The sequence below is a fragment of the Lithobates pipiens genome, unplaced genomic scaffold, assembly GCF_037356315.1.
Source record: "Lithobates pipiens isolate NorthernLeopardFrog02 unplaced genomic scaffold, aLitPip1_a1.2 Scaffold_24, whole genome shotgun sequence".
NCBI lineage: Eukaryota > Metazoa > Chordata > Amphibia > Anura > Ranidae > Lithobates > Lithobates pipiens.
In genome coordinates this window covers 4,547,467-4,557,588 of record NW_027507786.1, presented here as the reverse complement: position 1 = coordinate 4,557,588, position 10,122 = coordinate 4,547,467, and the positions used below count along the sequence as shown (strand labels likewise).

At 44.5% G+C, this 10,122-nt stretch overlaps 1 protein-coding gene across 1 annotated transcript in view; it reads right to left on the bottom strand.

The window, feature by feature from the left end:
• Nucleotides 1-1,791: 1,791 nt before the first annotated feature.
• Nucleotides 1,792-10,122, bottom strand: part of PTPN5 (protein tyrosine phosphatase non-receptor type 5) — a 165,146-nt gene continuing 156,815 nt past the window's right edge. Inside the window, exon 13 of the mRNA XM_077453529.1 lies at nt 1,792-2,644. Within this exon, the coding sequence (XP_077309655.1) occupies nt 2,551-2,644 (94 nt within the window). The 3' untranslated portion in view covers nt 1,792-2,550. The remainder of the gene's footprint in view (nt 2,645-10,122) is intronic.

Genomic DNA, 10,122 nt, shown 5'->3' with positions numbered 1-10,122 from the left:
ACAAGAAGAAATTTACTTTCAAACAAGCCCTCACTGACCTCTGTAGCTGCAGGCACTCTGAAGTAATTTGTCCTCAAAGTTTGCATCTGGAGCATCTCAATTCCTTTTCTCAATGTAGTTTGGTTCTTCCCTCCCAGTCTTCTAATCCCTATTGTAAACACAGACCAGGTTCACAGGAAGAGGGGGGAAAGCAGAGTGCCGAGCCCTTGTTTAATTTTTCTACTGTAAAATTTGAGGATAAATTGCTTCACAGTGGCTGGAACAACAGAGGTTGGAGAGGAATTATTTTAATGCTTATTTACAGCTTTCTAAGCCCCTGTACACACGGTCGGAGATTTTGCCAACCAAATCCGTCGGATTTTGTCCGTCTGATTTTGTCCGTCGGATTTTGTCCGTCGGATTTTGTCCGTCGGATCTTGTCCGAAACTGTTGCATACACACGGTCGGACAAAGTTTGCGAAAAATCCGATCTTTCAGAACGTGATGACGTAATTTCGTTACGATGGGACTACATTCAGGCTAGTAGCCAATAGCTTTGATGTAGGAATTTGATCTGAGCATGCGTGGCACTTGGTCCGATCAAAATGCTCTACACATGATCGGATTAGGTCCGACCGGCCCAGGTGGTCGGGAAATATTTCCAAAATGTTGGAAAATTGGGTCCGACGGAGATTCGGACGGAATCAGTCCGATGCATACCACACACAGTCGGATTATCCGACGACACGGTCCGATAGGACACATTCCGACGGATTCTCCGACCGTGTGTACAAGGCTTTAAGAATATGTAAATATTTGAATGTCTATAGCTCAACCAAGTTCTACTGTAGGCTCCTCCCCAAGTCATCCAAACGCTGACCAGATTCTCCATAAAGGTCCATCTGATCAAACAATATCTAAGAATTTACCTTGAGCCCATCATGGCATGAAGGCCCATGCCAATCTGTTTTCATAAGTCAGAAATTCCTTGCTAAGCTAAATATCTATGGCAAACATTTGGGATGTTAAAGGTACAACCTCAACTTGCCATTACTGGCACTAAACACGCCCACTTTGAGAAGTCCCAGTTAGTGTTGGCACATTGAGACTACCCCAATCAAAGAAAGTATGCTTGATAAGTATTGGAATTTGAATTGATGCTGGCTACTAAAATTTTGTGTGTCTCTTTGCCTTAGTTATAAACCTACACTATACCGCCGCACATGGACACCTGATCATCATTGCCATATGAACTTGATTAGCTTGTTGGAGATCCTATTCCAAAACCATGGGCGTGAATAAGCTGGCTCCTCATTACTAACAGCCTGAACCCTTCTGGGAAGGCTTTCCACAAGATTTTGGAGTATGTCCTTGGGAATTTGTGCTCAATAAACCAAAGGAACATTTGTGAGGTCAGGCACTGATGTTGGACAAGAAGATCTGGCTCACAGTTGGTGTTCAGTAATGTTGAGGTCAGGGCTTTGTGTAGGTCAGTTCCGTTCCTCTACACCAAATTGGTCAACCCATGTCTTTATGGAACATTGTGCACAACGGCACCTTCTCCAAAAAACTGTTCCCACAAGGTTGGAAGGGAACAATTGTCTAAAATGTCTTTGTATGTTGTAGCATTAACCATACCCTTCACTGGAAACACCTGGACTCAGTCATTTGGAGGGAGGAGTACAAACCTTTGGCCATATAGTGCGGAAAATCCCAGACGAAGACTAATGCCATTTTACAGACCACTTTTGTCTGTCATGCCTCACCGGACAGTTTTTATAAAAGCTCATATAATATTTTGTAAACAACATGTAGTATAGAATAATGTTTTTTTTATTTTTTTGTTTTTTTTGTACTTTTTCATTTTTTCATTTTTTTGCTTTATAAAGACACACCTCCAACGTTTGAGAGGATTAAGGGCGTAACTTCCTAAAAGGGACCCTCGCCAAAACATTATCCTTTTTTTTTTTACAAGATGAGGTAATAAGCGCAACGCTGCATGAGACAACTGAACTCTTGATGCGGAGGTTTGAATTGTCGGTGAATCATGTGACACAGTATTCGGTAGTTAAAAATGTAAAAACGGTTCAGAAAAAGGCAAAAAAGTACTTTATCGGCATAAAGACATTACGTGACTGCTCGATGTTGGAAAGTTCAACACTGCAGACAAAAGCAAGTTATAATTATTCTTTTTTTTTCTTACTCCCAGAAAAATAGTAAACTTAAAAGCACAAATGTTATTTTTTTTTTTTTTTGGATTTTTTTTTCCTTCTCTATAGAGTCTTGTTACAAACGTGTCTGAATTTCTATTTACAGTAGAAATAGTTTTTGGTGAGCTAATGTCCCATGTCATGAAATAACGCTGAAACTCAAAGGCGTTCGTCGGGTCCTAAACGTTGACGTTGGAGAGATAAAGTTGGTCTTTTGGACCTGCCCTTAAAATAGAACAAACAAAAAAAAAGTCTCTGATTAGACCGTAGAGTTACCGTTCGTTGTTTAGCTACACGGGACGCATTTGAAGCTTTGTGTTTTTTTTCTTTCCCCAAGTCGGGTCACGTGGAAAGTCCAGGCCTATTCCTCTACGGTGCAGCAGTTTTGTTTGACAAACAAGCTCAGGACATGGTGCACAAACTGATACTGTTCGCTGGTTTGAATCATTCCTCCCCTAGAAAGGAAAACAAATAGGTAACATGATAAGTAAAACTGCTGCACATGTGCCATACAGCCGGCAGTGTTCGGGGAATTCTACGCTATATTTTTACATAGGTAAATTGGTCCAGCTTGGATCACTGTAACTATGTATATACCGCACCTCCATGGGCGTCCGCAGGTAGGGGCAAGGGGGGATCAAGCGCCCCCCCCCTTGGAATCAGGGATCAGATCTTAAATTCAGTACAGTTGTGTCGATATCGGGGTGCGGGCAGCCCGCACCCGGGTTCCACCTGCCAATGGGGTGACACCATCAAGGTGCTGTCAAGCCCCCCATTAATGTAGTGTGACTGCGGGCTCTTTTCCCTGCTCAGTCCAGCAGAGATCTCGGCGGCGCAGTGTCAGGAGCTGCGGGCTATCAGAGGTTTTCCCTGCTTGCTCCCCTTTTCTCCTGTCAGGGAGAAGAGACAGCGGCTCCCAGCGCCACCAGAGAGAGAGAGCCATGCTGCCCAGCGCCACCAGAGAGAGAGCCACGCTGCCCAGCGCCACCAGAGAGAGAGCCATGCTGCCCAGCGCCACCAGAGAGAGAGAGCCACGCTGCCTAGCGCCACCAGAGAGAGAGCCACGCTGCCCAGCGCCACCAGAGAGAGAGCCACCCTGCCCAGCGCCACCAGAGGGAGAGCCACGCTGCCCAGTGTCACCAGAGAAAGACTGAGCCACTACCAGGGTACAGACATGCTACACTAGTGACCAGAGTCTCCCATGGGGAACCCAGAGTGAGCGATCGTCCAGCCAGATGGATCACTGCTGTAGTTTCGCTGGGTCTGGTAAAAGGGCCTGTTGGCCATTATCCATTACTTATGCTAGGGACTGTACTACATCTGTAGTCTCTGAGCATGATAATGTGATCATGACATTGTTGAAAAGGGGCGGTGCATGGGGGACCCTAAAATGATGCCCCCCCCCTGAGAAAAGTTCTGCGGACGCCCATGCGCACCTCCCTCTAGAACAGTGATTCTCAATCAGGGTTCCTCCAGAGGTTGCTAGGGGTTCCTTCAGCATTGGGCAATTTTTGCCTCTCAGATAAGTTCCCACTCACACTATTGATCTTTTTAGCTATCTGTAAGGAGGTAATTCTTCCCAATGATCACAAGTGTAAGGACCATTCTTCCCACTGACCATCACACTAATATATCATGAGTTGTAGATTTAAATTTTTTAGATGGGGTTCCCTGAGACCGGAGAGCTATTTCAAGGGTTCCTCTGCGTTGAAAAGGTTGAGAACGGCTGCTCTAGAACAATGGTCTCTAAACTGTAGCCCTTTATTTGTTTTTAGTTGACCCTTGGGATACACTGATACAAACAATGGGACACAATTCCCCCCAATGACACCAGTGAAGGGGCAGAATTCCTCCCGATGATACCAATGATGGTGCACAATTCCTCTCAATGACACCAACAATGGGGCCCAATGACACCAATAATTGGACACATTTCCTCCTAAGGACACAATAGGGCACTATTCCTCCCATTAACACCAAAGATGGGGCATTGTTTATTTCCACTGCCATCGGGATCTTTCCTACTTGCAAAGGCCACAGTCCGGCCCCCTTTAGCCCTTGTACACACAGTCGGACATTCCGACAACCAAACCCGTTGGATTTTGTCCGTCGGATTTTGTCCGAAACTGTTGCATACACACGGTCGGACAAAGTTGTCGGAAAATCCGATCGTTCAGAACGTGATGACGTTATTTCGTTATGACGGGACTACGTTCAGGCTAGTAGCCAATAGCTTTGGTGTAGGAATTTGATCTGAGCATGCGTGGCACTTTGTCTGATCGGAATTCTCTACACATGATCGGACAAGGTCCGATTGGATCATGTTGTCGGAAAATTTTACCGACAAGTTGGAAAGCTTGGTCCGTCGGATACTCTGACGGAAACAGTCCAATGAAGACCACACACAGTCGGATTATCCGACAAAACGGTCCGATCGGACACATTCCGTCAGAATCTGCGACCGTGTGTACAAGGGCTTAAGTCTGAAGGACAGCAAACTGGTCCTTTGTTTAAAAAGTGTGGAGACCCCCTACTCTAGAAGCTGGAAATCACTTTATTAGACACCACTAATCCAGTGATCTCCACTTGCTTCCAGATCCCGCACAGAGTGGCTGCCCTGCTGCATTGTAAATACTGGAGGCTAGCCACTCAGCATCAGTGTCATTCAGAGAATGCTTTTCATTGTCTGAATAAATGCAAAGCATTTTATGATTGGACAAGGTGAATAGTAGACAGGAGAGAGGTGAGAGGTGACATCATGATTTCCATCTCATCCAATCAGCAAATGCTGAGTGGCCAACCTCCAGTGTTTAAAAGGCATCAGTGCAGCCGTTTGGCAAAGAAGCTTGAAGCTAGTGGAGATCAATGAAGTAGCAGCATCTAATTCAGCAATTTCCAGCTTCCATGTGGATCTGACAGGTATGGTATATTACATAGTTACATGTACATTGGTCCACAATGGAACAATGGAACTATGTAAAAATATCCACACCTGGAATTCTTTAGAAAATGTTGTTTTGGATAGAGAAGAGAAGGGTTAAAGCCCCAATTAAGTTATTTTTTAGCTGCCTCTGCTGCTGGGGAGATTTCTCTTCACTTTCTGTCTTGAAAACAAAACAGGAAACCTTCCCAAAATAAGGGGAACTCTCATCTTACATAGTTGCCACCAGATCATTTGTCTCATTGGAATATCTCCATTCACTTATTGCTCTCATGCCAGCTCTTAAAAGTACGATTTAAACTTTTTCGGTAATAGAGGTTATCAGGACAAACAGTGCAGCATATGTTTCCAAGTTCCAAGCTCACCTTCCTAATTTCGGGAATATTTAATAGACTTTTGTAATGGCATAGTCCGTTAAGATTTAGGCTTAAATTGTAAGCAGGCTATGGGGGAGATTTACTCAAACTGGAGCGCTCAGAATCTGGTGCAACTGTGCATGGTAGCCAATTAGCTTCCAACCTCAGCTTGTTCAATTAAGCTTTGACAATAAGACATGGAAGCTCATTGGCAGAGCTGCATTGTGTAATTTTTTTTTTCTGTTTACCATGTTGTGGCAAAATATGCCTTTAAAATAACTACGGATGATTTTAAAATGATTGTAAAGCCTCATACACACGATAGGACTTCGTACAAACTTTCCCTTGGATTTTTGTACAAAGGGCGTCAGCCCTGAACTTGTATTGCATACACACAACAGGACTTTTTCAGCCAACTTTCACCAAATCATGTGGTTTTTCTGCTCTTTACCGCCACCTTTGGTCAACTTCTGTATTGTTGTCTGATCTTTTGCATTGGTTCTGAGCATGCCTGTTTGCACTTTGTACAAAAGTCCTATGGTTTTCTGTACACACGATCAGACTTTGCTCCATCGGACTTTTGTTGCCAGAAAGTTTGTCCGTTCGCACAGCCAACAAAAGTCCGATGAAAACCAAAAAAGTTTGTCCGATGGAGCGTACACACAGTCGGATGTTGCTCCAAAACAGCTAATTTGCATGTTTGTTGTCAAAAAGTCTGATCATGTGTATGGGCCTTTAGGTAGCTTCTGAAACTTAAGGCCCGTACACACGGTCGGACTTTTTGACAACAAACATGCAAATTAGCTGTTTTGGAGCAACATCCAACCGTGTGTACGCTCCATCGGTCAAACTTTTTCTGTTTTGATCGGACTTTTGTTGGACAAACTTTTTGACACCATAATTCCGATGGAGCAAAGTCCGACCGTGTGTACGCAAAAGCATCGGACTTTTGTACAAGGTACAAACACGCATGCTCAGAACCAATGCAAAAGATCAGACTACAATACAGAAGTTGACCAAAGGTGGCGCTGGAGTCATTGAACGTCCTCTTTTGAAGTGTCATCAGTACGTTGTGACGTCACTACGTTCGTGTTTGTTGTCAAAAAGTCTGATCGTGTGTATGCAATACAAACTTGTGGACTACGCCCTTTGTACAAAAGTCCACGGGAAAGTTTGTACAAAGTCCGATCGTGTGTATGAGGCTTAACCTTTGTTTTTACTTTTCTTTCATTTTAATACACACGTACTATTGAGAATTTAAGTGTTGAAACCCATGACCACAAAGGATCAGTGCCAAGTTTTGGGACGGGGAATCATAAAAGTGTAAATTAAGATATTCATAAATAATGTAAAGTCTAGAAGTCTCCTAAACTTATCATCAATCGTCATCAACATCTGACCTTCGTCAACAATATCTCACCAATGACCAAAGACTACATGACTGCCACATTTTATATTATAAATACTTATGTCAATCATCCAATAAAATGGAGCCAGTTCCACTACACATTTGGTGTCTGTGTCTGAACTCATATACTACAATATATATCTTTGAATTAGGATTCAATGACTAACTAGGGACAGGTAGCTACACCTGTTCCCTAGAAACTAGGAACCTGGGTCCTGGATCTGCTTTTATGAATGGAACTTTCTCTTCATTTCAGGTTTCACTCTGTAAAACTATTATTGACTCCTTGATTTAAGAAAATATGCTAACTATAGTATACATTTGGCAGTCAGCCCAAAGGATCAGTTCTTTAGGAAATGTTGACATGGTTGGTGGACACAAAAGCCTCTGAAGTGAATGACTGTGGTCAAATGAAACACTGAATGCCGAGTTGGATCAGCGTGACACTATGTTATGCCGGAAGAACCATTCAAATATCCCAAAGCATACTTAAAACCAGTGGTTCTCAACCTTTCTACTGCCGCGACCCCTCAATAAAATTTCCCAAGTTGTGGGGGCCCCAACAGTAGCGCGGGTTGTCAGCACCCAAGGCAAGACAATTTATTTGCGCCCCTAACCCAGGGATATGTAGCGTTCCCTGAGTCCCTTCCACTCATACAGTATTAAAACCCCTCATGGTACATTTTAGAATGTACCGCTCTTTCTTTGTTCTCCTTTCTTTCCCTTTTATCTCTCCCTAACCTAATTTCGTTTTCTTCCCCCCCTAATCCCTCTCTAGCCATCTTTCTTGTTCTTTCTCTTATTCTTTCTCTCCTTTTTCTTTGTTCCTCCTCCTCTTTTCCTCTACCTTCCATGTATTCTCTATTTTTATTCCTTCTCTTACTCCTTGGTGGGGTGGGGGGAATGGGATGAGTGGCAGTGCTGGTGGGGAGTAGGGATGAGTGCCAGTGCTGGTGGGGAGTTGGGATGAGTGGCACTTCTGGTGGGGAGTTGGGATGAGTGGCAGTGCTGGTGGGGAGTTGGGATGAGTGGCAGTGCTGGTGGGGAGTTGGGATGAGTGGCAGTGCTGGTGGGGAGTTGGGATGAGTGGCAGTGCTGGTGGGGAGTTGGGATGAGTGGCAGTGCTGGCGGGGAGTTGGAATGATTGGGAGTGCTGGGGGGAGTTCCGACCAGCCAACTTCAGCCTTGATCAAGGTCATCTGCTGATCTGAGAACTGTAGTGGGAAATTTTAATGGCAACTATAATCACAGGTAGTGTTACTCACTGTGTCTCTGGCTTCACTGTGTCACCGACTTTGTGGTGTCTTGTAGCAGTGACACCTATGCCAAAATTAGGAGATAGGGTCTCCTCCAGCCCCTCCTTCTTCACATTTCTCACCAGTTAGCTGACCCCCTAGTCTCTGCCCCCCAGCCATGCCATCAACTGAATGGGCTGCTGTGAAGAGGCTGAGTGGGCGGCCGCGAGCTCCAGGAACAGCTCAGCTGGGCGGCCACAGGCTCTAGGGACAGCCCTGCTGGGTGGCCACGAAAAGGCTGGGAGAGCAGTGCGGGCTTCAGGAACAGCCCAGGATTCGGTGACCCCTGGCAAATCGTCATTCGACCCCCGAGGGGGTCCCGACCCCCAGATTGAGAACCACTACTTTAAACTCATGCAAAATCATTCTATGAATATGGTAGCTGGCTTTTCATTGAAGGGAAAACAATCACCGGTCCAAGTAAAACAGACTCAGATGGGAGCATAGAAACACTAAGCCATAAGTAGGTGAGTGCTTCCAGGTGACTATAAAGTATATAATGTACTGATGATTCACATAATTACCATATAACAAGGAAGGAAGGAAGGAAGGAAGGAAAATAATTGATATGTTGTGTAGTGTCAGTCACAGCGGAAACATTCCATGTGAATGAACAAATCAAAGAGCCACCATAGTACAATTATGGTGAACAAGGTAAGACAACTGGGATGTGACACAGGGACAAAAAAAAGCCCAATTTGGAGCACAGGAAGTTATCCTTTGGCAGGTCAAAGCTCTCCCCCTTTGGCATGAGGTTAAACTAATGCTGTCCATACACAGCTGGAAATTCGGGCGATTTCTGCTGAATTGGCTGAAATTCAAACTGAGGGTGGCCCTGTTGGCACCACTCGGCTCTGCAAAAGTCAACTGAAGTATTGAAGGAACCAAGTGGAAAATTGCCTATGGAATGGTGACTGGATTCCATTAGGTGCACTCTTCAGGTATTCAGACAGCAATCTATTCTACAGTGGTGTGAAAAAGTGTTTGCCCCCTTCCTCATTTCCTGTTCCTTTGCATGTTTGTCACACTTAAGTGTTTCAGAACATCAAACCAATTTAAACAATAGTCAAGGACAACACAAGTAAACACAAAATGCAATTTGTAAATGAAGGTGTTTATTATTAAAGGTGAAAAAAAATCCAAACCATCATGGCCCTGTGTGAAGAAGTGATTGCCCCCTAAACCTAATAACTGGTTGGGCCACCCTTAGCAGCAACAACTGCAACCAAGCGTTTGCGATAACGTGCAATGAGGCTTTTACAGCGTCCTGGAGGAATTTTGGCCCACTCATCTTTGCAGAATTGTCCTAATTCAGTTACATTAGAGGGTTTTCGAGCATGAACGGCCTTTTTAAGGTCATACCACAACATCTCAATAGGATTCAGGTCAGGACTTTGGCTAGGCCACTCCAAAGTCTTCATTTTGTTTTTCTTCAGCCATTCGGTGGTGGACTTGCTGGTGTGTTTAGGATCATTGTCCTGCTGCAGAACCCAAGTTCGTTTCAGCTTGAGTACACGAACAGATGGTCGGACATTCTCCTTCAGGATCTCTTGGTAGACAGCAGAATTCATAGTTCCTTTTATCACGGCAAGTCTTCCAGGTCCTGAAGCAGCAAAACAGCCCCAGACCATCACACTACCACCACCATATTTTACTGTTGGTATAATGTTCTTTTTATGAAATGCAGTGTTCCTTCTACGCCAGATACACTTAGACACACACCTTCCAAAGAGTTCCACTTTTGTCTCATCGGTCCACAGAATGTTGTCCCAAAAGTCTTGGGAATCATCAAGATGTGTTGTGGAGAAATTGAGACGAGCTTTGATGTTCTTTTTGCTCAGCAGTGGTTTTCTCCTTGGAACTCTGCCATGCAGGCCATTTTTGCCCAGTCTTTTCCTGATGGTGGAGGCATGAACGCTGACCTTAACTGAGG